The sequence below is a fragment of the Papio anubis genome, chromosome 11, assembly GCF_008728515.1.
Source record: "Papio anubis isolate 15944 chromosome 11, Panubis1.0, whole genome shotgun sequence".
NCBI lineage: Eukaryota > Metazoa > Chordata > Mammalia > Primates > Cercopithecidae > Papio > Papio anubis.
In genome coordinates, this window is record NC_044986.1 from 66,710,884 (window position 1) to 66,738,851 (window position 27,968).

The window sequence follows — 27,968 nt, forward strand, 5'->3', positions numbered from 1 at the left end:
GCCGGACATCACGAGAGTAAACACAATAGATTTCTTTCCAGACCAAGAGCTTGGGCACCAGGAGGGGCATTCTGGTTCACTGTTAGGCAAAAAACCTTTGGGGAAATTACCACCTCGCCCGTCATGCCCACCTTCCTTGAAAGGCAGCATGCAGGGCGGGAAGAACAATCAGAAGACAAATTTTAATCTAAATCCTGCCCCTCTGTGGCCCTGGGAATTTGGCCCCTTTGAGCTTCAGTCACTTTGTGAAATGACAATAACATTCAATCTCCTTCAACCTCATTACTATGGATTAAATGAGACAGTGTCTGGGGACATGCTTGGAGAATGTATTGTACAACTGCTTGGGAATTGTATTCTGCCCCTGTACCTGGAACTTAGAGTGGAGCAAACAGTAAACATTGTGTATCGGTTAAGGGAACAGAGCCTCAGAGCCCTGACCCCTGGAAAAGTTTCTTTTCTGTTTACTAAATTTCTAGCAACGTCGTGTTTTCTATAGAGGTGGGGGGAAATGTCCAGTTAACTGCAAGATGAAGGGGCCTGTGAAAGGACCCCCCAAGGCAATCCCATGTGCCCCTGTCCCCTGGAAAAAAGCCACATTTCTTCAAGTTGATGCAGGGGTGCTGGGGGAAAGCCAGAGTAAACAGGGCTCTCCTGGTACGTCTTTAGGGCACACAAGTCATTTGTGCTGGGGAAGAGTTTAGTGTGTGTCCTTCAGGAGTCTCCAAAGGGCACGCCGGCTGCAGCTTCGGTTGACCAACTTCTCCCTCCCAGGAAGCAGGGAGGAGAGAGACCTTGGGCAAGGCTTTGTACCTGCAGCCCCAGTGAGCAGTTTCCCAGTGTGGAAAATGCATACCGTGCTTCCTCTTCCTCGTTGTCTGAGTACTTAAAAGGACACCTCCTGTGGCCCTGCAGCATTACAATGTCTGTGGCATTGTAAGTTCTTGCCTGGGTCTGGGAGTCCCTCCTCCGTTCTCTAAGCTCAGATCCAGAGGGCAAGACCTAGAGTGCCCTGCAACTGAGGCAGCCTCCCCAAGGCTCGTTCTGAAGCTGCCAGGCTCTGAGGACAATGGCTTCTTGGAACTTCTTGGAACAAACAAGACAAACCAACACATTAGAGCTAGCAGCAGGGGCACACCATGTTCTTCTAGAAAAGGATCAAGGGGAGTGGCTTCAGTAACGGAAAATGAGGGACTCCCTCACATGGACACAAAGCATCAAGGGACAGGCCGGCTTTGCTTTTCGCTTCTTCCTAGCTGCCTAATTAGGACTTACTCAGTTCACAGTGTTCTACCTTCCTTACTGGGGCCCTCTTGGAGCCAGCTGGAGATGATAAAAACCACACAGGCATTGGAGTCAGATGGCTTCGCATGCCATTTCCACCTGAGAACCTTGGGCGAGTCACGTCTCCTCTCCAGGCCTCAGTTTTTGCATCTGTAGAAGAAAGAGAAGAAAACCTATCTCCAAAGCGTTGTGACAATTCAGTGAGATGATGTTTGTCAAGCCCACCACACAGAAGGGTTTCAGGGCAAGTTGGTTCCTTCCTGTCCCCCGCATTTGCCTCTACTGAGGGTGAAGGCAGCAGAGAAGACATCACCAGCAGCCGCCCACCACTGCCTGGCTCTGGAGAGGGAGGCACCATGCATCCTCTCCTAACCTCACCAGGCCGCTGTCGCGCGCATGTATCTCGTGTCCAATCGGGGCCCTCAGGCAGGGGCCAGCCCTCCCGGGACCACCTCAGATATCCCAGGCTGGAATGGTGAGGGGCAGGTGGGAGCAGCCAGGCCCTTCCCTGGCCAAGCCGTGGTGGGCCACCCGCCCATTCCGCAGCGGGAGGCGGCCGGGCCTGGGGGCCCCACTGCTAGGGCCCGACTCAGGGGGCAGCCCGGAGTCGCTGGGGCGCACCGCCACGAAGACCCGCCTGTGCAGAAGCCCGCCGGGCCACTCGCAGTAGGCCCCCTTGTGGCTCCCCAACGGGCGCTGGCAGAGGCGGGCGCGGAAGGCCGCCTGGAAGCCGCGGCGGAAGTTCTCGTTGAAGTAGCCGTAGATAATGGGGTTGGCGCTGCTGTTGAAGAAGGCCAGCCAGTGCGCGAAGGGGAAGGCGTAGACGGTGACCAGGTGCAGCTGCGGCGCGCTGAGCTGCCCGTAGTCGATGAGCAGCAACAGCGCCCAGAGCGGCAGCCAGGACAGTGTGAAGAAGAGCGCCACCATGACCAGCATGTGCACCACGCGCGCCCTGCGCCGCGCAGCCCGCCCGTCCGCCGCCTCCTCCCCACCGCGGGCCGGGCCCGGGGCCTGGCAGAGCTTGCGAGCGATGCGGGCGTACATGACCACGATGAGCGCCAGCGGCGCCAGGTAGATGTGCGAGAAGAGCACAGCGGTGTAGACCTTGCGCATGCCCTTCTCGGGCCAGGCCTCCCAGCACGAGTAGAGCGGGTAGGAGCGGTTGCGGGCGTCCACCATGAAGTGGTGCTCCTCACGGGTGACGGTCAGCGTGACGGCCGAGGGGCACATGATGAGCAGTGCCAGGGCCCAGATGACGGCGATGGTGACCAGCGCCTTCCGCAGGGTCAGCTTCTCGCGGAAAGGATACACGATGCAGCGGAACCTGCCGCCGAGAGAGAGAGAGGCGGGATCTGGGTGGGTCCTAGGGTCCCCGCGAGGGGAGGGAGGGTCGGATGCGGGCACCTGACCTTCATTATCGCATCTAGGGCGGCTTCGAAGAACAGCTGAGACCTGAATTGGCTGAGTAGTCAAAGAACAAAGGCAGCTACAGGATTTATGAGAAGGGAGGAGGAAACCGCAGATCATGTGGGAACAATGAATCCTGTGTGCACTTTTGCACTTTTCTTTTTATTTTTTTTTTTCCTGAGACAGGGTCTCCCTCTGTCGCCCAGGCAGGAGTACAGTGGCGCAATTATGGCTCCCTGCAACCTCTACTTCGCGGGCTCAAGTGATTCTCCCACCTCAGCCTCCTGAGTAGCTGGAACCACAGGAATGCGCGGCCACGCCGGCTAATGTCTTTTAATTTTTGTAGAGATGAGTTCTTACTATGTTGCCCAGGCTAGTCTCAAAGTCCTGGGCTTAAGCGAGCCTCCGGCCTCGGCCTCCTGAAGTTCTGGGATTACAGGTGTGAGCCGCCTCACGGGACCCTTTATGTACTTTTGAGGGTAAACTGATTAGCTGGCAGCTAGCAGAGCGATCAGAGTGCACAGTCTGTCCTTGAGAAGGACGATTAGGTGCGTCCAATAACACAGTTTCTGTTTATGGATTCTCCAGAAAACCTCAGGAGGTCAGATGTAGAGCCTACATGTCAGGCTGTCCCTATGTCATCTTGGCCATAGTCAGTATCTCCACAATGCAAGGACAAGTCTGCACCATTTATTTCCTCATGAAGACAACTCAGCATCTGTTATTACACCCTTTCTTATTTTTTAAAGGTGAGGCCTTTAAGATAGTTATTATGCTGTTGATTTACAGACAAGGAAACTGGGACTCAAGTGTTAAGCAATTGGCTCAAGGTCACACAGCAAGCTGCAAGGACCAGCCTTGAACCCAGATTTGTCTTGTTTCATATGCCATATAAACCAGTAGCTGTTAACCCTCCATGTGCATGAGACTCTCCTGAAGCATTTCAACAACAAAAACAAAACCCGTTCCTACGTATTCAGACCAAGGATTCCAACCTAATTAGTCTAGAAAGGGATTTTAGCATTGTTTGTTATTTGTTGTTTTTGTTTTTAAAGCTCCTGGGGTCAGGTGCCATGGTTCATGCTTATAATCCCAGCACTTTGGGAGGCCAAGGCAGGAGGATCACTTGAACCCGGGAGTTGGAGACCAGCCTGGGAAACATTGTGAAACCCCATCTCTACCAAAAAAATTAACCAGGCGAGGGGATGCTTGCCTATTCTCCCAGCTACACAGGAGGCTGAGGCAGGATAATCACTTGAGTCCAGGAGGTTGAGATTGAGACTGCAGTGAGCCATGATCAGACCATTGCACTCCAGCCTAGGCAAGAGAGCAAGACCTTGTCTCAAAAAAAAAAAAAAAAAAAAAAAAGCTCCTGGGGAAGTCTACTGTGCAACCAGAGTTGAAAACAGCTGCTGAAGGGGTAGGTAAAAATCTCCCCCTGCAGTGTGGTGCAAAGGTGATTGCTCAACTGCAAGCTCTTTGAGGGCAGATGCCATGACTTTTCATCTCGATAGAGTGTGATTAGATAAATGCCTGAATGACGAGAGGGGAAGTTACTCAAAATACTTTCTGAGCCTTAGTTTCCTCATCTGTAAAATGAGGCCAATAGTATGACCTACTCTATGGGGTAGTTGTGAAGATTAAGTGAGATAACACCACACTTCTTGAGACATTTCAAATGTTTAATAATGAGGAAAAAGGTGGGGGGCTCCTACTCCCCAGAATGGCTTCTGTCATCTACTGATGCCAGAAAATAGAAACCTGGAGAATGTACAGTCAATCTTACTCGTTTAATGGAGGGGAAACCTTGCCCAGTGGGGGTCTTACGGTCACGTGGCTGTTTAGAGTCAGAACCTGCACTGGAACATAGGTCTAGAGCTGACTGTCAGTCAAGTGTCCTTTCCACTTCACTACACTGCATCCTGCCCTCCTGCCAACCCAGTTTTTGGCCTCATAGCCTGACCTTTTACCTCTCCCACAGCCTGACTCAAGCCTTGTTGTCTTTGACCTACTTTGACCTACTGGCTTCATACTTCACACCCTCAAGAAAGCTCCAGAGAATAGTGGCTTATGCTAGCACTTTGGGAGGCTGAGGAGGGCGGATCACTTGAGACCAGGAGTTCAAGACCAGCCTGGCCAACATGGTGAAACCATGCTCCACTAAAAATACAAAAATTAGCCATGCATGGTGGTGTGCACCTGTAATCCCAGCTGCTCCAGAGGCTGAGGCAGGAGAATGGCTTGAACCTGGGAGGCAGAGGTTGCAGTGAGTCAAGATCACCATGGCCCTCCAGCCTGGGTGACAGAGCAAGACGCTGTCTCCCCACTCAAAAAAAAAAAAAAGAAAAAGAAAAGAAAAGAAAAGAAATCTCCAGAGAATAAATAATTCTTAAAGCCTGCAGTACTGGCTATGAGTGCAATAGCAGTAAATGGGTGGAGGAGAATCTTGGGGTAATCTGGGCAGGCTTCCTGGATGAGGTGAGACTTGAAGAATACTGCAAACACCACTGGGAGAAGTAGTACACTCTCATTTCATCCAACAATGATAACAAAACAAAGGTCGATGAAGGGAAGGGACTTCTCCTGATCACCCAGCTAGTTAGTGGCCTTGTGGAGAGTAGAACCCACTTCATTACTCCAGCTGCCTACTTCACTGAGTTACAAAAAACTGGGCTTGAGGTGGAGAGAGGATGTGAACACTAGATTCTATAAAGGGCAGGGCTAAGATATGCTCATGCTGGGGAGAGAACAAGGAGGAGGGAATGGGTGTGCAGAAGAAACAAAATACTATTAGCAACTGATATTTGGACTCTGTGCCAGGAACTGTGCATAAGCTTTTACAAGCAGGAGCTCACTGAAGCCTCCCAACCATCCTGTAGGGTAGCTACTATTTTACAGGTGAGACTACAGGGGCTCAGAGTAGTTAGGTGACCCACCCAACATGATACACCAAGATAGGAGTGAGCACACCTCCAGCTGATCTGCCTGCCCACCTTTCCCTGGGGTGAAGCAACCAGAGGATGCCCTTCTACCACTAACAATGCTGTGGGGGAGGAGCACTCATGCAGTGCAATATGGAGGCCTCCTCAATAAATCAGTGCTTTATTGATTGCAAAGCCTCCTTGTCCCTGGCTCTGCTCCATACCTCTGGCCACATGATAGACTTACACTTACCAGGGAATCCGATGGAATGTGAAGCTGAAAAACCAGAAGGGGTGAACATGGGGATTGAGTATGGCCTGGGCTGCCAGGAACCAGCAGGAGCCAGTGGGGACAGAATGAGGAGCAGGGAGGAACCCTTCCTCCCCAGCCATACTGAGACCCACCCCTAAGCTGTCCCCCTTAGCTCTGGCTCTCCTGGCTTAGATTCCTGCTGCTCAGGAAATGAGGACTGCTCTTGAGCTCCTCACAGACCCCAGGAATCTCAACGAAAGCCAACTAAGGCTGCCTTCAGGCCTTCCAGAAGGGGGTGGTAGTGTCCTTATCAGGTTCCCCAAGTTTAGGGAGAGGGCAGCTGGGTCCACAACCCTTCTTCTTGCAGGTCATGATTTAGCCCCACTTACCACAGTGCAGCCCCAGCCTTCCAGCCAATCCAGCATTAGAGGCAGTGGCTCCTCTTAATGCCAGGCCCTAGTTGGCCCAGGGATAATCCATCCCGGAAACCTCTCACCTTTCCACAGCAATGGCCACCAGCGTGAAAACGGAAGCTGACACAGACATGCCCTGCACCAAGCCGCTCATCTTGCATGTGGCATTGTCGAAGGGCCACCCTGCAATGACAGAGGCCCCCACAGAGTGAGAGATGGCCACCCATCAAGAGCCAGAGACTGCAAGCCCTCTAAGCCAAGTCCCCTCTGAGCTTGGATCTTTCCTCCATGTCCTGCAAGCGGTTATCTGGTCTCTGCTTGCACACTTCCAGAAATGAGGAACCAACTAGCCCATAAAACCGTGGACAGTTCTCACTACAGTCATCCCCTTGTTTATACAGTGCATTGGTTGTAGGACCCCCCAAGAATTCCAAAATCTGCACGTAATCAATTCCTGCAGTCAGCCTTGCAGAACCTGTGTATAGAAAAAGGCAGCCCTCTGTATATACACGGTGATAATGGTTTGACTGTATCCCCACCCAAATCTCATCTCGAATTGTAGCTCCCATAATCCCCACGAGTCATGGGAAGGACCCATGGGAGATAACTGAATCATGGGGGTGGGTTCCCCCATGCTATTCTTGTGATGGTGAGTAAGTTCTCATCACGAGATCTGATGGCTTTATATGGGGCTTCTCCCTTCACTCAGTTCTCATTCTTCTCTCTCCTGCTGACTTGTGAAGAAGGACATGGTTCCCCTTCCACCATGATTGTAAGTTTCCTGAGGCCTTCCCATCCCTGCAGAACTGTGAGTCAATTAAACCTCTTCCTCTATAAATTACCCAGTCTCAGGTATGTCCTTATAGCAGCATGAGAATGGCCTAATATACACGGGTTTTGCTGTATTTTTAATCTGCATTTAGTTGAAAAAAACCCTCATATAAATGGACCCATGCAGTTCAAACCCATGTTGTTCAAGGATCAACAGTATTAGTGAGATTTTCTTTATATTGACCAATGATTTCTTTCCATGAGCTTTACAGCATCCAGCCCTGCCTGGCTCTCTGCTCCCATAGCCCTGGCTCAGGTTCTAGGTCAGTGGTTCTTGACACTGGCTGCTCATGACAATCACCTGGAGAGCTATGCAAAGAACAAATGCTCAGACCCATGCCAGGCCAGTTACAATCAGAATCTCTAGTGATAGGACCCAGACATCAGTTGTTTTGTTTTGTGTTGTGTTGTTTGAGATAGGGTCTTGCTCTGTCATCCAGGCTGAAGTACAATGGTGTGATCATGGCTCCTTGCAGCCTCAACTTCTTGGCTCAAGCGATTCTCCCGCCTCAGCCTCCTGAGTAGCTGGAACCACAGGCATGTGGTTTGCAAAAAGCAAAGTATAAAGACTGTAGTATATTACCTTTCATGTAAGAAAAAAGAGATTAAGAAAATATATGCTTATTTTCTCATTGTACCAAAGAAATACAGAAAAGATAAATCAGAATAATATTAGCTATCTAAACAGAGAGAAGATAAGAACTGGGTAGAAATAGTGGGTGAATGGGCTAGGTGAGATAATGAGAGTGATGCCTCTCTGAGTATATCTTTTTATGGTTCTGACTTTTTAGAATCATGGCAATGTTTCACTCACTCAGAAAATAAATAATTATCATCTATCACAATGTGGTTGGGGAGGGGGACCCAAAGTGAAATACAAACATTAACAAATAAGCTTAATTGTATTACAAATGAATAATATTGTATTTAAATTGAATAATATTTACATTGAAGGGGTGAAGAAGAAACGCACTAACTGGAGTAACTTTGCAAAACATTTTGACTGTATACTATAACAGCAAAAAGAACTGTATACAAATTCTGTTCTGTCACTAATAAATGTGTGTACTCTTGACAAAACTGAATAAACGGGATCTAATTATGGGAAAATATCAGGCAAACCTCAATCACAGAAAGAAGTATGTTAGCAATAATGAAGCTACCTTATGTGTATACTAAGATTGAACCAATAAGTAAATATGTTGTAGATAAATACAGCTATATTTCTCACTGTCTGAAAATGAAGTTACCAATAAGGAAGAGGGTCAAGTTAAAATGAATCCTGTGACAGTGGGTTGGAATCAAAGGTATCAGTCTGAACTCATGTTAATACACATACAGGTGGACAGATACAGAAATAAAGATATGTGTGTGAAATATTTCTGTTAGTATACATATATTTCCTAGCTCTGTCCCTTGAGAGCACCTAGAAGCAATGACACCCCAATACCCATGAGCACACCTAGAACCCAGACCTTGGCTTCTAAATACTATTCTCAGCCAGCTTAGTAATCCCAGCACTTTGGGAGGAAGAAGCAGGAGGATCACTTGAGCCCAGGAATTCAAGACCAGCCTGGATAATATAGTGAGACTCCAACTCTATGAAAACAAAAATTAAAAATAAAATTAGCCACACATGGTAGCACATTTCTGTAGTCCCAGCTACTGGGGAGGCTGAGGTGGGAAGATCTCTTGAGGCCAGGAGTTTGAGGTCACAGTGAGCTATAATCTCACCACTGCACTCCAGCTTGGTGACAGAGCAAGACCGTGTCTTTTTAAAAAGCAACAACAACAACAACAACAACAAAACCCTTGTGGAACTATATACTAAAAAGGCAGATTTTAATGTATGTTAAATTATACCTTAACAAAAATATTTAAATGTAAAACATGCATACATTCACAGCACATTTTCTACGAAAGCATACAAAAGACAGAAATATAACAGAATGGCTGCCTCTGGGTCAGAGAAGAGATGGAGAGTGGAATAGGTATACAGAAGGAAACAAATAAACAAAAGAAGAGCTTTGGAACAGAGTGGGAAATCACATAGTGCCATGAACTGTAGACTGAATGAATGACTCAACCTTCTGTATGTGAGTTACAAAAAAAAAAAAAAAAAAGAAAGGAAGAAAAAGCTGGGCATGGGCTGGGCACGGTGGCTCAATCCTGTAATCCCAGCACTTTGGGAGGCCGAGACGGGCGGATCACAAGGTCAGGAGATCGAGACCATCCTGGCTAACACGGTGAAACCCCGTCTCTACTAAAAAAATACAAAAAACTAGCCGGGCGAAGTGGCGGGCGCCTGTAGTCCCAGCTACTCGGGAGGCTGAGGCAGGAGAATGCTGTAAACGTGGGAGGCGGAGCTTGCAGTGAGCCGAGATCCGGCCACTGCACTCCAGCCTGGGTGACAGAGCGAGACTCTGTCTCAAAAACAAAACAAAACAAAACAAAAGCAAGAAAAAGCTGGGCATGGTGCCTCACTCCTGTAATCCCACCACTTTGGGAGGCTGAGGCAGGCAGATGGCTTGAACTCAGGAGTTTGAGACAAGCTTGGGCAACATGACAAAACCCCATCTCTACAAAAAATAGAAAAATTAGCCAGTCGTGGTGGCACATGCCTGTAGTCCCAGGACCTGGGCCCAGGGAGGTCGAGGCTATAGTGAGCCATGATTGTGCCACTGCACTCCAGCCTGAATGACAGAGTGAGACTGTCTCCAAAAAAGAGGCCGGTGCAGTGGTTCATGCCTGTAATCCCAGCACTTTGGGAGGCTGAGGCAGGCAGGTCACTTCAGATCAGGAGTTCAAGACCAGCCTGGCCAACATGGAGAAACCCCGTCTCTACTAAAAATACAAAAATTAGCTGGGTGTGGTGGCAGGCGCCTGTAATCCCAGCCCCTCAGGAGGTTGAGGCAGGAGAATCGCTTGAACCTGGGAGGCGGAGGTTGCAGTGAGCCGAGATCACACCACCGCATTCCAGCCTGGGTGACAGAGTGAGACTCAAAAAAAAAAAAAAAGAAAGAAAGAAAGAGAGAGAGAGAAACAGAGAGAAAGAAAGGAAAAAAAGGAAGCTGTGTGAAGTTTTATTTAATTGCAGAAGATTCTATTAGAAACAACATAAATACAAATCAGCATCAATTGTAGTACATTCATACGATGGAATTCTAAGCAGTTGGTGAAAAGAATGAGAAACTCTTTTATCTATTAATATGGGATAACAACATGTAAGCTGATTTTAATGAATCTTTTTTACAGCATACATGATATATTTTTAAGTGGGGTGTGGTGGGAAGTAAAAGTACGGGACTGTTTGGAACCTTAGCATGTGCTTAATTTGCTTGCACTCGCATAAAATATTTTTTGAAAGAGACACAAGAAACTGGCAACATTAGTTGCCTCCCAGGAGGGATAGGAGCCGGGACGCCAGAGGACAAGGGCAGAAGGGAGATTTTTCACTGGAGAACTTTGGTAGCTTTTGACTATTGAACCATCTGAATGTTTTATGTATTCAAACAATATTTTGAATATGAGTGTGTGAAAAAGACTGAGAGACACCACCTTAACCAGGTAGTGACCTCATTATATCACTGTTGACTGGTATGCATGTATTTATGTGTATGCATGTGTGCATCTCTGCACATATATGCATCTCTGCACATATGTGCCTGAGTACACATGTGTGTGTGTCTACATGTTGGAAAGGAGAGGGATGCAGTTTATGTTCAGCGTCGGCAAAGGAAGCTGGGACTCAGCAGTGGGTAACGGTTCCACCAGACAGAGCCAGTACTGTGGAGGGGAGCTGACTCTGCACTGTCTCCACTTCCTGGGTCCTAGAACCTACAGAAACCCGGGCTGTGGCTCCCTCTGCCCTGAGTCAGTGAACTCACTCCGAATGGCTCTGGATCCTGAGGATCAGTGAGCTGCTGGGAGCTCTGAGCTCAGAATCTGCAGGCTAGGACCTCTAGGGGTCTCTGTATCTCTGAAAAGCAGTCCCTCACCTGGAGTCTCAGGTTGGTGGAAACTTGATTCTGAAACAAGAAAGGCCAGTCGCATGAGACAGTAGAGAGTAGATGGTGCTGTTCTGACATCTGCAGGATGTACAGGCAGGAATTTAGAGGTCAAGTGGTCCACTGAGTGGCCGGCCAGTCCCTGCTAAGACACTCCAAGGGATGGAGAGCTCATTACTTACAGGCAGGACTCTCTTCTGTGCCCTGATCAATTTCCAGCTCAAATGAGTGGAGTTTTAGTTCCTGACTCAGAGGAAACCTGCCTCCCTTCCACTTCTCCCCATTGGCTCTAATTCTGCCCATGGGAGCTCCATGAGAGAGTGGGACTGAATGGTATAATACAATAATTAGAAGTATGGGTGTGAGAATGTGGACCTTAACACCTATTAGCTGTGTGACTACAGACCAGTTTCTAAACCACTCTGAGCATGTTTCCTCTTCCATAAAATGGGGAGGACCATAAACTCTACTTCATTGGATTGTTGTGAGGATGAATTAAGATAATGCATGAAAAGTAACATCATGCCAGGCACAAAGAAAACAGGGAATTCATTATATCTCTTATTTCTAGTCTAACTCTTCAGCTCCAAGACTGTCTTAAGAGTTCGAGACCACGGCATGGCCAAGAGGCCAGCCCAGCAATGATGTCTGTCTTTCAAGCTTCGATTTCTGGCCTTATCTGAGAAGTTGAAGTGGGGATGGGGGACACTCCTGCTGCCAACTGCCTGCACTCACCAGTGATGAGGTTGTCCACAAGGGTGGTGGGCATGCAGAAGATGCCCACCAGCAGGTCACTGACGGCCAGGTTGAGGATGAACATGTTGGTGACGGTACGCATGTGCCGGTTCTTGAGCACGATGAAACAGACCAGGGTGTTGCCCACCATGCAAAGCAGGAAGATGAGCGCATAGGCCACAATGAACATGGCCGCCACAGGGGAGGTGTGCTGGTAGTAGGAGGAGAAGGTGAGGTTTGCAGCTGGAGTGGCCTCAGCGTTAGTCCCATTCTGACTTAGGGGCCAACTGCTGTTGGGAGGCTGGGAGGGCTCCCCTAGGACCAAAGGAATATGTGGGTCAGGACCTTAGGCAAAGAAGAGATTACCAATTTCTCACCACTAATGAGACCCTCCAAATCCCAATCTTAACCATGCCCTGGTCCCCCAAGTATGTCTCCAGCTCCAGTTGCAACTGGATGCACTGATCCAAGACTTTCAGCCTAAAACCACTCAAACCCTGATCTTGTACTTCATGCCCTGTCTTGCCCATAACTCATTCTCCACTGTGGGTTATTCTTTATTAACCCCCCCACCCTATTTAGGTTCCAACTTTCTTGGCCCTGCTGTGTGCCCCAGAGGCTAACCTCTAAGTTCTGCATTGCCCTGGTTCCCTTGTCTTCTGGCTTCTAGCTGGGTTCAGCCAATGCCAGGCACAAAGGAGATGGGAGGGCAGGAGCAGAGAGAGAGGTCAGGGTATTTGTCTTCTGACTCCCCTCCTGCCTGGCCCAATTCTTCCAGCAGCTGTTTTTTCCTACGGCCACAGCCTGCTCTTATTGGGTGAGTCCCCTTTCATGGCTCTAGCGCTCGCATGACTACAGTAACGCTCTTCCCTCTCCTTGCACTCATAGGCCTGCAAATGGTAACAGTTTCCTGTGGTTGTGAATCCCTGGGTGCTTCACCGTTTCTAGCTGGTTCTCTTACCCCTCCCCTCTTCCATTAAACTCTATTCACTTAAACCCCTTCTGAGTGCACCATTTGTTTTCCGCTGGAACCCAATTATTATGCCCTTAAACTCTTTGATGTTTTTCCCCTTCATCTCCTCCACGGAACTTTAGTTGAGAAAGGCAAGAAGGCCGTAGAGGAAGGGAGAATGAAGGGGGACTGTGAACAAGGGCTAAGGAGCAGAGGCACATCACATTCAGCAGAACATCCAAAGCAGAGGTTCCTGCTCGACCTTTGCCTCCTCCTGTCCCGGGATCAGCTGTTCTGCCTGCATAGCATTTAACAAAGCACTTCCACATCTGTTATTTTATTTAGCTCTCTGAGCCATCCCATGATGTAAGTCACTAGGTATTAGCCTCATTTGTTTCCTTTTGTATTTTTTTTAAACCCTCATTGAATTACCCTAAGGTGTTAGTTTCGTTTGAATTGGAGGTCAGAGAGGTTCCATGACTTGCTCAAGGTCCCATGATGATGCTACAGCAGAGCTGGCCCTGCTCTGTGTGTCTGTGAATTAGGATCAGGCTTTGGTGTGTGTTTCCCCAGGCTTGCTTCGAAGGGAAGGCTCAGTGTCCAACCACAGCTCTTCTGGGAAGTCATTAGTTGGGGTGATTCATGATGTTGTCTCATAAACTCTCCTCCTGCCTTCCTCTGGGACTAAATGAGTCCTGTTTCAGGGGATGAAGAGTCCCTACGGAATCTTTCTGTCACACCCAGAACTCAGCCACTGGCCTGGAGGCTCAATGGAGGCTGGGGGCCTGGAGGCTAAAGACCCTCAGGGGAGCAGGGCCAGTGAGCTGGCACCATCAGGGCTGCAGAGTAGTTCTTCTCCCGGTCTCTCTTGGGACTCTCATGCAGCTGCTGTAGTTATCTGCTGGCTAAGCTGGGGCTGGGAGGTCCAAGGTGTCCCTCACATGGCTGGTGATTAGTGCTGGCGATTGGCTGGGATGTCTTTCAGTTCTCCACGTAGCCTCTCATCCTCCAGGAAGCTAGTGTGGGCTTCTTCAGAGAACAGTGGTCTCAGGGTTTCAAGAAAGCAAGAAAAGAAGCTACAAGCTTCTTAAAACCGAGACTCTGGAATTTTCACATCACATCTGTCACATTTTATTGGCCAAAACAAGTCACAAGGGATGCCCAGGTTCAAGCCAGTGGATAGTTTCACCTCTTGATAGGAAGAAAAGCAATATAGCATTGCAGAAGAGGTGTGGACATGGAAGTGTGATTCATTAAGGTCCATTATGATAAAATCTACCACTATCCCCATACTACATTTGGTTGACATGATTCCAAAGTCTTTTTTAGTTCACAGGTCCCCACTCTGTCTCTTTTCCCTTCTGCAGTATATTTGTCGTATGGACTGAGTGGTTGTTCTGTAGAGCTTCTGCAGGCTGGATTTTTCTGATTGCTTCCTCATGATGTCATTTTACATGTTCTGCTCTCTGTCCACTGTATTACCTGTACTTGGTAGTCAGATCTAGAGTCTTGATCAGATTATGTCCAGTGGCCTTTCTCTTTGTGGTGCTAGGCTCAATCGGGGCTCAGGTGATATATCTCTGCCTCCTGGGCTCAAGCAATTCTCCTGCCTCAGCCTCCTGAGTAGCTGGGATGACAGCCGTGCACCACCAAGCTGGGTTCATTTAAGGTTATTCTGTAGAGATGAGGTCTCACTATGTTGCCCAGGCTGGTCTTGAACTCTTAAGCTCAAGCAGTCCTCCTGTCTTGGCCTCCCAAAGTGCTGAGATTACAGGCATGAGCCACTGTGCCATCAGCTTTTAACATAATATTTTCAGCAGACACTAAGGATCATTGCCTAGACTCCTCACTGCAATTTTTCCAGGCTTTTTTTTTTTTTTTTGAGACAGAGTCTCGCTCTGTTGCTCAGACTGGAGTGCAATGGCTTCGATCTTGGCTCACTGCAACCTCTGCCTCCCAGGTTCAAGTGATTCTCCTGCCTCAGCCTCCCGAGTAGCTGGGCTTACAGGTGCACAACACCACACTCAGCTAATTTTGTAATTTTAGTAGAGATCCTGTTTCACCACGTTGGCCAGGCTAGTCTCAAACTCCTGACCACAGGTGATCCACCTGCCTCAGCCTCCCAACCCTCACTGCATTTTAAATACAATCCATGCTTCTTTCCGAGGCCTCCAAAACACTTCATGGTCTGATCCCTGTTGACATCTCTCTGACCTCACCCCTTTGCTCATTATGCTCTGGTCACTTTGCCATCTGCTTAGCTCCTCACACACTCCTGTTTCTTCCAACCCCAGGGTCTTTGCTCGTCCCTTCCTTTAGCTCTCAGCATAAATGTTGTCTTCCCACAGCATCTGGTTTATGTTCGTCAATCTGTCAATAGTTTGTTTGTTTCTAGATTGATTGTCTTTTTCCCCATGCTTGACAGCGTATGCAAAGCAAGGATCTTCTCTGTCTTGTTGGTGGCAGTGTCCTCAGTGTCTTGTCAGTGCCTGCCCAAAGTAAATGGTTCAATAAATAGCTAATAGTTATGGAATAAATGAATATCTGTAGGAAGGAAAAAGAGAAAGGAAGGTGGATCCTGAAATCAGGTGAGAGGGTCCTGCTGCAGGCAGGCAGTGCTGATGTTGGAAGGTCTTCTCCAGGCCCCTCCAGAAAGAACCCCCATGAGAGGCATCACTCATCCCAGACCCCGTTGGGAGACTTGCTTACCGCTGCCGAGCCTCAAAATTAGCTCTGAATCATCTCCCATGACTGGAGGGATCTGTGGGTGTGGATGGGCAGAGGAAATTACCAGAATCTTTCAGGCTGGACTCCAGTCCATGTCCCCCACTACCCTTCACTTGACCTTCAAGTAAGCTCATCTTCTGAAGAGTGTCCCGAGAAGTATCTGGGAGTGACCCTGCCCATTGCTAGAGCCTCAGCTGAGCCTGGGCATCATCTCTAGACAGGGCCCAGATTCCAGCACTGCACATGAATCCCTTCTTAAGGAGGAAAAACTCCTTCCCATTCCTGGCAATTCCCCAGGAGGCAGGCAGGCCTCCCACCCCATCTGGGCTGCATGCTAGCGGCCAGAGACCTCATTGACACCTTGGACTTGTTCTTCTTGGGATCTGCCAGGTGCCCTTGTAATTACAGCCTATGAAATTTTTATCCACTGAACCCAATGAAGCCATTCCTCTACTGGAGGAGCTTCCCCGTCTCAGGGTGTGATAATGGTTGTCTCCGGGGTACCCAGGAGAGGTCAGGGTGTGTGATTCTCAAAGTGGGGTCCCGACCACCCATGTCAGCATCACCTGGAACTCATTAGAAACAGAAATTCTTGGGCCACAACCCTGGCCTTGGGAACCAGAAACCCTTGGGACTGGGGCCCAGCTATCTCTGTTTTACATTTTAAAGCATCCTTCAGATGATTCCAATGCACACTGTGGTTTGAGAACCACAAAATTAAAAGCCTTGAGCCAAAGACACCTCGAGTGGATACACACAGTCCGGGAAGTCTCAGCCCTTCTTCCTGCCTCCTTACCTCTGTGTGAACCCAGTATTCTCATATTTAAAATAGAAACACAGGCCAGGCACCATGGCTCACCCCTGTAATCCCAGTACTTTGGGAGGCCAAGGTGGGAGGATCACTTGAGTTCAGGGGTTTGAGACCAGTCTGAGCAACAGAGTGAAACCCTGTCTCTACAGAAAATTCAAAAATTAGCCAGGTGTGGTGGTGCATGCCTGTAGTCCCAGCTACTCTGGAGGTTGAGGTGGGAGGATCACTTGAGCCTGAGAAGTCAAGGCTGCAGTGAGCTGTGATTACACCACTGCACTTTAGCCTGGCTGATAGAGCAAGACTCTTTCTCAAAAAATAAAAATAAAATATAAAATAAAACAGAAAAACAGACATTTTCTGGGTGTGACCTAGGGTAGGTCATGTCACCTCCCTGGAAGCCAGACTCCCATTGGTAAAACGGAGATAAATGAACACTTACCAAAGAAGGGCTGTGCTGAGGACTTGATGAGGTGACCTGTGAGAACTGAGATCACATCATACACATGGCACTCCGTGTGAGGCAGCAGCAGCGGGGCTGATAGTTATAAGCCACACAACGGATGTGAGCATAATTTTTTATAATACAAACTGAAAGAAGTGTGAATAAGAAAACAATCCCTGGTCAGGCGCGGTGGCTCACACCTGTAATCCCAGAACTTTGGGAGGCCAAGGCGAGCAGATCACCTGAGGTCAGGAGTTCAAGACTAGCCTGATCAACATGGTGAAACCCCATCTCTACTAAAAATACAAAAATTAGCCAGGCATGGCGGTGGGCGTCTGTAGTCCCAGCTACTCAGAAGGCTGAGGCAGGAGAGTCACTTGAACCCGGGAGGTGGAGGTTGCAAAGAGCTGAGATCGTGCCACTGCATGCCAGCCTGGGTGACAGAGCGAGACTCTTCCTCAAGAAAGAAAGAGAGAGAAAGAGAGAGAAAGAGAGAAAGAAAGAAAGAAAAAGAAAAAGAAAAAGAAAGAAGAAAAGAAAGAAAGAGAGAAAGAAAAGAAAGAAAAAGAAAGAAAGAAAGAAAGAAAGAAAGAAAGAAAGAAAGAAAGAAAGAAAGAAAGAAAGAAAGAAAGAAAGAGAAAGAAAGAAGAAAGAAAATAATAGAAAGAAAACAATCCCTAAATGAATGAGCTTAACCCAGAATCAGTCTGGGTGTTTCCCCGAGTTCACAGGTCTCCTACTGATGGCTTCATCCTTGTTACCATTTGCTTGTTGATCCTGGGAACACATGGGTGCTCCACCTCTTCCTGAGAGGCTGCCAGGGAACCCAGGCCTGGATGGAGAGGGGCTGAACCCACTGAAGAACACAACATAAGTTGAACGAGGTAGGCTGAATGATTGATGGAAGAGCCCATTGATTGGAATAAAATGAAATTATTGACGAGACAGATTTCGAGCGGATGAAAGATCCTTTGTGGGTCTGAGTCGATTCAGGGTTTGTTCTCAACCTCTTTAAGATGGAGAATTACTGTTCGACTACTGGCGAATAGGTTTGATGGCGACAGGTTTGAACTTGAACACCTAGGATTGATTCTGTTGTTTATTCTATTGATTTACCTTTCTTTTCTTTCTTTCTTTTCTTCTTTTCTTTCTTTCTTTCTTTCTTTCTTTCTTTCTTTCTTTCTTTCTTTCTCTTTCTTCTGTCTGTCTAACAGATTGACGATTGCAGTATTCAGTACGGGCCAGTGAATGGATGTGCCCTGTAGGGAGGGTTGCAGGGTGCGGGGACAACAAACCAGCTCTTCACAGTCGAGGCACATCTGTCCAGAGCCCTGGTGAGGGACCCGCCCCCAGATCCAGCCATTCCACTTCTCACGGTTTACCCTACGGAACAGAGTGAGGTCTCAGGGTGACAGAGAAAGTATTGACCATGGGACATAGTAATGGTTACAAAATAGTATGTACATACATTATAAGTCTGTACTCTGTATAAAAAGTGTACGTTTATGTGAACTATAGATGAACAGAAAAAATAACTGTTTGTCCACAAGGGGTGGTGTTTCCTCAAGTGATTTTTATTTTTGGTTTTTCTAGCTTGCATCTAACCTTTCTAATCAGAAGGAAACTCTGATACATGTGATAAAATACTGATGATGTCACTGGTTCTTGGCCCTGACTCATATCAAAATCACCTAGCTTTTAACAATACAGATCCCGCCTCTTCCAACTGGATCAGAATTTCTGCAGGGTGGTAGGGTGATATGGATGATGGGCAGGGAATGGGGTTGTTCAGGCACTGGTATTTTTCACAAAACTCCCCTGGTGATTTCCATGTGTAGCCAGATTTGAGAACCACTGAATCATACAGTCCCTGCCCTCCCACAACTCACAGTCAAGTTTAGTGTGGCTTAACATTTTGGGGGTCATCAAATTCTTTAAGACTCTGATGCATTTTGATTCCTTCACAGCTGCTTTCCTAGGGCTTCCTTTTGTTATGGCAATCAACAGTTCCTGTCTGGAGGAATTTATGGTCTCCAAAAGCATTGGATCCTCTCCCAAAAAGAGCCCTGGATTTTGACACACACTTTCAGGGGAGTGTTGGGCATCAGGGTTTGGGCTCACCCTGCATCCATGACCCCTTGTTTCTTGAGTACCGATTTTTCCCCTGGGGAGTCAGCCTCCTCCTCACATGGAGCTTTTGAGGGACCGTCCATCAGGAGTCTGTACCAACCCCTGGCCAGAGGATGCCAATCAGACCCCTTCTGCTTTGGATTTGCCTCTGAGTCTTCATAACACAGCTTTTCCTTCCCTTGGATGACCTCCCTACACCCTTCCAATGGATTCCCAGTGTTGGTTAGGTCGGCCAGCACTTGTTTCTGTTGCTTGTAATCCTAGTGTCTTGGTGAATACAAGGGGATTCAAGTTAGTCATCTATGGACCTCCTGGGAGTCTGCAGAGTCCAGGTTCAGAATCCTAGTGTCAGAGGAAGTGGTAGAGATGGGCAGGGGTAGCACCATAGACCCCCCAAGGTTCCTGTTCCCTAGATTAGATGTTTGCGCTCACCAACACCATCCCACACACTGTCTCTTAACAGACCATGTAATCTTCCACGGAGACTGTGCTCATGCAGAGAGGAAAGGACACGGACCCGGGAATCGGAAAGCATGGCCTTGAGAGCTGGCCCCATGGTGGTCACTGACTGCATATAAGAGAGGTTGGGGGCTGGGCACGGTGGCTCATGCCTATAATCCCAGCACTTTGGGAGATGGAAGGAGGCAGATCACAAGGTCAGGAGTTCGAGACCAGCCTGGCCAACCTGGTGAAATCCCGTCTCTACTAAAAATACAAAAAATTAGCCGGGTGTAGTGGCACAGGCCTGTAATCCCAGTCACTGGGGGGACTGAGGCAGGAGAATTGCTTGAACCCGGGAGGTGGAGGTTGCAATGAGCTGAGATGGCACCACAGCACTCCAGCCTGGGCAACAGAGGGAGACTTCATCTCGGAAAAAAAAAAGGAGAGAGAGAGAGGTTAGGGGGCTGGGAAACTTGGTTTGGAGGAGAAGCTTGGGAACTTGTCTTAAAGCTGCTTTGGTACAATTTTTAAAGGGAGGTATAGTTAGTTTGGGGTGGCTGGGAGACTGATGATAGTGGACCCTAAGCCCGCATGCCACCTCTTGGTATTCCTAAGAGAACTGGGGAGATCTGCTTCATCTCTGTGTTCTCCTTGGCTTTCGAATGTGGATGACCTGGGCTTCCTGCCTCTCCCAACCTCATGGAGTTGTTAATACATTCAGAGAGACAGCAGAGTAAATTACAGAGGTCCTTGCAGAACTTCAGACTGCTTATTGCCAGCATTAGCTATCTGCCAGGCAGCTGTGTGGAACCAGGAGGTCGCAGTGTGGTTTCAGTTCATTTGGGTTTGTTCCCAGGGAGGCAAGCCTTGGCAAAAGCTTTCTTAGCACTACTTAGCAAAGTAAAAAGTAGATGTGGTAGAGGATCTAGGAGGAAGGAGACCTCTTGAGAATTGCAGCCTCCTACTGTTCCTCTTGCAGGCTGAACCAAAGCCCCTCCATCCCAGGCACCCACCACAGCAACATGGATTTTGCAAGCCTGGCCTCTTTTTGGTGAGTGAGAGCAGGCTGCCCTTCCAAGAATCATTTGGATTGGCAAAGGCCAAATAATTTGAGGGCTGAGTTGCCAATACAGCCATCCAGAGCCCCCAAACGAGCCCCTCTTTACACTTCTCTTCTACTCTGAGCCCTTTTTATTTCTCCTTACTTCCTCCAGGAGGTCTCTGTTTTTATCCATCAAAACTTGTATTCAGAAAAGGTTCTGATACAAGTCATTTACCTCACAGTGAAAACTGAACTGCCTTTATCACATACTGAACCTGTACTCCCAGTCTATTTAAAAGAATTCCAGGCCTCAGAAAGTGGAGGTAGAAGAGGCTTAAGGTGGGAGAGGAGGGGAAAGTAAAGGGGAGGCAGGGATTTCCCCTCTCTTTCTCTTGAAAAGGCTAAACATATGCCTAGAGCACCTTTCTGGGTTCAATGGCTGTCTGCTTCCTCAAGGTCTGCTGGTTCAGTTTACCTGCAGTCCTGGCCACATTTCACATCCTGCTTCAGCTAAGTGTAGAGATTTTTTTTTTTCTTTTAGTTAAACTAGAAATGTCTTAGGGGTAGAAACCATGCCTTGTTCAGCTTGAAATGCTCCTCATTATCTGGCACAGGGCCTAGAACATAAATATGATTAATGAATGTTGATAAGTAAGTTAGGTACTAAAGGCTATGAATTCTCCCAGAAGCACTGCTTTAGCTGTATCCCATAGGCGCTATTAGATAGTATTTCCATTATTCATTATTGTTGAAATATGTTTTATATAACATCAAGCTATCTCTGACAAGGAAAGGAGAATTATCTTCATTTCACAGGAAAATCAAAACTCAAAGACAAAAAGAGACTTGCTCTAAGAATACAGCATGCAGTAGTGGTAGACCTCCAGGTTTTGCTTGGCTCTGGGATTCAGGGTGCATCAAATAAGCCAGGAGACGTGTTCTGAGTTTGAGCTCCTGCTCAGGCTCTGCCACCTCCAACCATTTTCTCATCCTCTTTGGGTATCATCAGGTCACATATAAAGACCTCTAGGGTCCATTAGCAGCAATTAGGGATCCTTGATTTGGAGGGAACTTTGCCTTCCTGAGGCTTCTGCTACAAAGCCGACACTTTATGAACAGTGCATATATCACCTAAAACCTTGCCTGAAGCAGGCACACAATGGCCAGAGGCAGAACCAGGGTCACTCTGTGCTCAGCTGAGAAGTAATAAAACAGTACACCTAACCCCTTAGAGATCCATTACCTCCTAACGAGGCATCACCGCTTGGAGTCCTAGGTTACTTAATGTTCTCTCTCTCTCTCTAACCCTAGCAGAATCTTCTTTTAGGAAATATTCTGATAAACTTCTTCACGTGGATGAGGAAATGACTCATAACAAAGCGCTGTGTCTCTTTTGGGCTTTTGCATTTCAAAAGGAGTCAGACATTAAATTAGAAAAAGGAAAGCTCTAATAATGCAATTTCAGTTATTAACGAGAGAGCTACAAAAAGCTTTTGAGCATGAGAGACTGAATTTAATTCTCTATGTTTGTGTCTTTTTTTTTTTTTTTTTTTTTGGAGATGGAGTCTCACTCTGTAGCCCTGGCTGGAGTGTGGTGGCATGATCTGGGTTCACTGCAACCTCCACCTCCCAGGTTCAAGCAATGCTCTTGCCTCGGCCTCCCGAGTAGCTGGGACTACAGACGCCTGCCACCAGGCCCAGCTAATTTTTGTATTTTTAGTAGAGATGGGATTTCACCATGTTGGTCAGGCTGGTCTCAAACCCCTGACCTCAAGTGATCCGCCTGCCTCACCCTCCGAAACTGCTGGGATTAGAGGCATGAGTCACGGTGCCCAGACTCAATCTTTTTTTTTTTTTTTTCTTGAGGTGGAGTCTTGCTCTGTCTCCCAGGCTGGAGTGCAGTGGCACAATCTCAGCTCACTGCAACAGCCACCTCCCGGGCTCAAGCAATTCTCTTGCCTCAGCCTCCCGAGTAGCTGGGATTACAGGTGTGTGGCACCACACCCAGCTAATTTTTGTATTTTTTAATAGAGATGGGGTTTCACCATGTTGGCCAGGTTGGTCTCGAACTCATGACCTCAAATGATCTGCTCGCTTTGGCCTCCCAAAATGCTCTGATTACAGGCATGAGCCACTGTACAGGGCCTTTTTGGCAATTTTGAAATGTACAGTACTCTGTTATTAACTCTATGCATCATGCTATGCAATATAATTCAAAAAAAGAAAACCGTTTCTTCTAACTGAAATTTTGTACTGTTTGACCACCATCACTCCATTCTCCCCCACCACAGAGCCATTCTACTCTGTGGTTCTATGAGTTCTATTGTTTTACAGTCAATATATAAGTGAGAACATGTGGTATTTGTCTTTCTGTGCTTGACTTATTTTTTTTTTTTTTTGAGACGGAGTCTCGCTCTGTAGCCCAGGCTGGAGTGCAGTGGCCGGATCTCAGCTCACTGCAAGCTCCGCCTCCCGGGTTCATGCCATTCTCCGGCCTCAGCCTCCCAAGTAGCTGGGACTACAGACGCTGCCACCTCGCCCGGCTAGGTTTTTGTATTTTTTAGTAGAGACGGGATTTCACCGTGTTCGCCAGGATGGTCTCGATCTCCTGACCTCGTGATCCGCCCATCTCGGCCTCCCAAAGTGCTGGGATTACAGGCTTGAGCCACCGCGCCCGGCCGCTTGACTTATTTTATGTGGTATAATGTTCTCCAATATTGTCCATGTTGTTTTAAATGACACAATTCTGTCTTTTTAAAGGCTGAATAGTATTCCATTGTGTTTACATACCCCATGATCCTCATCCATTCATCGTTTGATATACACTTAAGTTGATTCCATAGCCTGGCTATTAAGTTGATTCCATAGCCTGGCTATTGTGGATAGCGCTGCAATAAACCTGGTGGTGCAGACATCTCTTCAAGTAACTAATTTCAGATTTTGGGATAAGTACTGAGAAATGAGCTTGCTGGATCATATGGTAATTCCATTTTTAGCTTTTTGAGGAACCTCCATGCTGTTCTCCATAATGGCTGTGCAAATTTATTACATTCTCACTAACACCACACAAGGGTTCTCTTTTCTCCACATCTCCACCAACACTTACTTATCATTCATCTTTTTGGTAAAAGCCATCCTGACAGGTAGGGATGATGTCTCATTGTGGTTTTAACTTGCATTTTCCTAATCATTAGTGATATTGGGCATTTTTTCATATACCTGTTAGCCATTTGTATGTTTTCTTTCGAGAAATGTCTATTCAGATTTCTTACCATGTTTTAATTGGGTTTTTTGTTTTCTTGCTGTTGAGTTGTTTGAGCTCCTGGATTTGTTCTTAGTGAGTATAATATAGGCTCCTAATGAACAATACATTATTTTCTTTCTTTTTGAAATGCTTTTTTTGTTTCGTGTGCTTATTATAAAAGAATTCTAGGCTGGGCGTGGCGGCTCACACCTGTAATCCCAGCACTTTGGGAGGCCGAGGTGGGCGGATCACAAGGTCAGCGGTTCGAGACAAGCCTGGCCAACATGGTGAAACCCCGTCTCTACTAAAAACACAAAAATTAGCAAGGTGTGGTGGCACATGCCTGTAATCCCAGTTACTCAGGAGGTTGAGGCAAGAGAATGACTTGAACCCAGGAGGCAGAGGTTGCAGTAAGCCAAGATCAAGCCACTGCACTCCAGCCTGGGCGACAGGGTGAGACTCCGTCTCAAACAGCAACAACAACAAAGAATTCTGAGCACCTTAAAAGAGACAGTAAACATGACAGAACCCTCACATCCGGAGAGATCCCCTGTGTTTGTGATGCTCTCTGCCTGCCACATCCCATTGGCCCAAAGATATCAGCTGGGGTGAATGGTTCCTCAAATTTTCAGCACCCACCGAGTCTGCACCTGGGAGTCTCTCTGCTCTGCTTTCTCTGAAGTCACAAAAAGGGACAACCCAAAACTGTGGGAGTGGGGCAATACTAGACCAGTGGGGAGGTGAAGCAGCCAACACCACCTCTCAGGTGCGGTAAACCTCGGGTTCATGCTGCATTTTTCTCAGAGTGTCCCCAGCAGGATAGAACCCCTCAGTTGCCCACAGCTAAAACCAGCTCATTAAGGCACCTATTTCTTGCCTCTTCTCCCTTCTTCATCTCACTCTCCTCATTCCCTCACTTCCACTGCCCAGCATTATCTCCCAAATAAACTCCCTATACCCAAGCTCTTGTCTTAGAGTCTGCTTTCAGAAGCAGGAGAATCAAACAAAGATGTTAGTGACTACCTCTTTGTGTATACACTTGTATATGTGTATTTCCAATAATAAACCTATGTAATTTTGCATAAAGGGGATCATACTACACATGCGTTCAAAAACCTGTTTTTTTCTAATTACTCACAGTAGGTAGCGAACATATTTCCATGTCAATAAAGAAAATCCTAAGCACAGTTTTTAATGTCTGCATAGTATGCCATTGCAGGTATGTCTCATTTTTTTTATTTAATTTACGTCATTTATGGCTATCTGGATGGTTTCCAATTTTGCACTGTGATGAACATGCTCAGGCACACATCTTTGCAAGGGTGCAGCTCAGAATTTGAAAAAACTCTGAGCTGAGCAAGTGCTTTGTTGTCTCCTAAGTGTACACTGTGTTTGATCATTTCTTCTGGAATTTTAATAGAGGTCAAAACTAATCTTAGCAGTGTAGAGGCTTTTTAAATAAAAAATCTATATTTCCCTTTTTTGAAAATCAGGACATTTGCCCATCTTCAGTTTTCTGGCACTTCCTTCATTCTCTGTAATTTCCTCATAAGCAATAATTGTATCTGTAAATACCTCTGGGCCCCTGGGATGTCATATGTCTGGGCTACAATGAGTGAGCTCATTTAGATGACTTGATGTCTTCTTCCTATCACTCGACTATCTTGGGTCTCAATCTCCTCCTTATCCTCTTTATTCCACAATTTGAAGTAAAATTGCCTGTGCCTTGCTCTGCCTGCCCTCGAGCCTAAGCCAGAGCAGATTCCTTCTTGTTATTCTTAGACTTTGAAAGCTCTTCACTCTTGTCTTTGCCAATTTCCCCCGACTTCTGTTCACTGGAGCTGCAGTCTTTGCTAACACCATTCTTACAGATCCTGCCAATCTTCCAGATTCCTCTTGGGTTATTGATTCCTTCTTGCCTCTTTGGTGTGTGTGCTTTTCATACCCTGGCTCATTGGAAAACTACAAGTGCAGCCTCACAAGATTTTCTATAAAACTTGATTTTCTTTTTTAACAGCAGTGTTTGCAATTACTAATTGGAATTTTGGGGTTTTATTACCTCTTGCAGCAGCTGTCTCATACTGGCATGTTGTACAACACATCTTATTTTATCCTCACAGACACCCTGTGAAGTCAGTTGAATGTTAAGTTCCCCCATTTGATAGATGGGTGACCCGTGGCACAGAAAGGTTTAGGTGCCATCTCAAAGACACTCAGCAAGACAGTGGACCAGACCTCGGTTTTCCAGTTTCTTAGCCTAAATATGGTTCCCCTTGTTCACAATGGCTGAGAGAGGGTTCTGGTAAGGTGGGAGCAAGCAGCCTTATGCCTTGGGCCACTATCCCTTAACATCCTGGAGGTGAGGTCCATAGTTCACTCTCCTTTCCCTAGGGAGAGAAATTCTGTATGGAGGATATCACCTCTAGAATCCCATCTCCCCCACAACCCCACCCCTTCAAGCAGACAAAGTGGGTGACAATTCCTCTGAAGCTAACAGCCAAGCTGTCCTCACCTCCTCACTTGGTCTCAAATGATTCTCTGCTCAGACAGCAGGGACCGTGTGTGGGCACACACACAACACGGACATACAGTTATCCCTAGGTCTCTCTCTTTCTCTGTGTGTGTGTGTGTGTGTGTGTGTGTGTGTCTTGTACATGCACACACATATGTACAACACAAATACAGAGGCACCCCAGGTCTTTCTCTCTCTCTCTCTCTCTCACACGCGCGCGCGCACACACACACACACGCACAACATGAATACAGAGGCACCCCCAAGTGTTTCTCTGCCTGTCTTTTGTCTCTCTCTCTCAGTGTCTTCTCTATGTCTCTGTCTCTGTCTCTCTCTCTCTTTCACACACACACACACACACACACACACACACAACGAATACAGAGCACCACCAGGTCTTTCTCTCCATCTATCTCTGTCTGTCTTTCTCTCTCACATACACATGCACACACACACACACACACCCCCTATGAACCCATGGGCACCCCAGGTCTCTCTCCCTCTCTCAGTGTCTCTGTCTCTGTCACGCACAGAGTGTCACATCGTCTGACTCTGGACAGCCGTGGGTGATCAGCTGCCCGGCCCCTCTCCTCTCCCTCGGCCCCATGCCTGGGGTACCGGCCCCACCGCTGGATCCCAGCCCCGGACCACTCACCCTCCATGCTGCCCCCTGTTGCGGGCTCCGGCGGTCTCCGATGGCGGGAGGCAGCGGGCCCCTTCGGGCCAGCGGGCAGAGGGACGGTCCCGGGCACTTGGTTGTGGGCTGCGCCCCTGCCTCCACTCTCCGCTGGTCCTGTCGGTCCGGTTAGAGGCGGGAAGGGGGCGTGCGCTCCCAGGCCCCAGGCCCTGGCCGGTTTCCCTCCCCTCGGGCTGACTGACTCCCGCGCAGCGCTGCTGCCCGCCGGGCTCAGCCGCCCGCCGCTCCGTGCCTCCAGGCCAGGGGAAGGAGGGGGCTCGTGCAACGCAGTCGTCATGGCACCCGCGCACCTGTGCCCGCCGAGCGAGGGCGCCCCGGGCCTCTCGCATGGCGCTGTCTCCACAGAGCCCGAGCGCCCCTCCGAAGTAGGGGACACACCCCTCCTCCCATTGCAGCCCTGGCAGCGGCGTCCCGTCATTCCGCGCCTCTCTCCCTTGCCCCACATGCCAGCCTCTGTCCCCACTCCTCATCCTTGCCCACCCCAGCCTGGGGTCCAGCACCCTGGGCCTTCCTGAGAAGGGGATGAGAGGTAGCTGTGAAAACAGGAGGGCTTAGGGAGGGAGGCAGGGGAACCCCACCAGCTCCGGGCTCTCCCAGGAGAATGGGGACAAGGTCTGCAAGGTGACCACGACTTTAGAATTAACCAGTCCAGGCATTCACCGGGGGATACCCTTGGAAAAGTTTCTTATTATAAAAATACCTGCACCTGAGACTGTTTCTGCATTTGTAAAAATGATTTTGAGGGGAGTAAAGGTGATACCAAAGTTTCAGCCCAGCCCATAGTAGATGCTTAATAAACGGTTCCTCCAGCAGAATTGGAGAATACTCATCTCCAGCCCCTGTCAGGCACCCAGCAGACACAACCATAAATTTCTGTCACATGAATAAAGATCCCAGGTTCTATCTGCACTCCTATGTTTGTTGCAACACTGTTTACAATAGCTAACATTTGGAAGCAACCTAAGTGTCCATCAAAAGATGAATGGATAAAGAAAATGTGGTACATATACACAATGGAGTACTATTCAGCCATAAAAAAGAATGAGATTCAGTCATTTGCAACAACATGGATGGAACTGGAAATCATTATATTAAATGAAACAAGCCAGGCCCAGAAAG

General features: G+C 47.9%; 1 protein-coding gene across 1 annotated transcript; it reads right to left on the minus strand.

Moving 5' to 3' along the window:
• Positions 1–409: 409 nt before the first annotated feature.
• Positions 410–27,319, minus strand: NPFFR1 (neuropeptide FF receptor 1). The gene is made up of 7 exons (XM_031651927.1): positions 26,808–27,319; positions 18,905–19,015; positions 18,079–18,166; positions 15,513–15,564; positions 11,852–12,196; positions 6,362–6,461; positions 410–2,608 (listed from the first exon to the last, which is right to left on the minus strand). Exons 1-7 carry the CDS (start codon positions 27,317–27,319, stop codon positions 1,738–1,740), a joined length of 2,079 nt encoding a protein of 692 aa, XP_031507787.1. The 3' UTR covers positions 410–1,737.
• Positions 27,320–27,968: the final 649 nt, after the last annotated feature.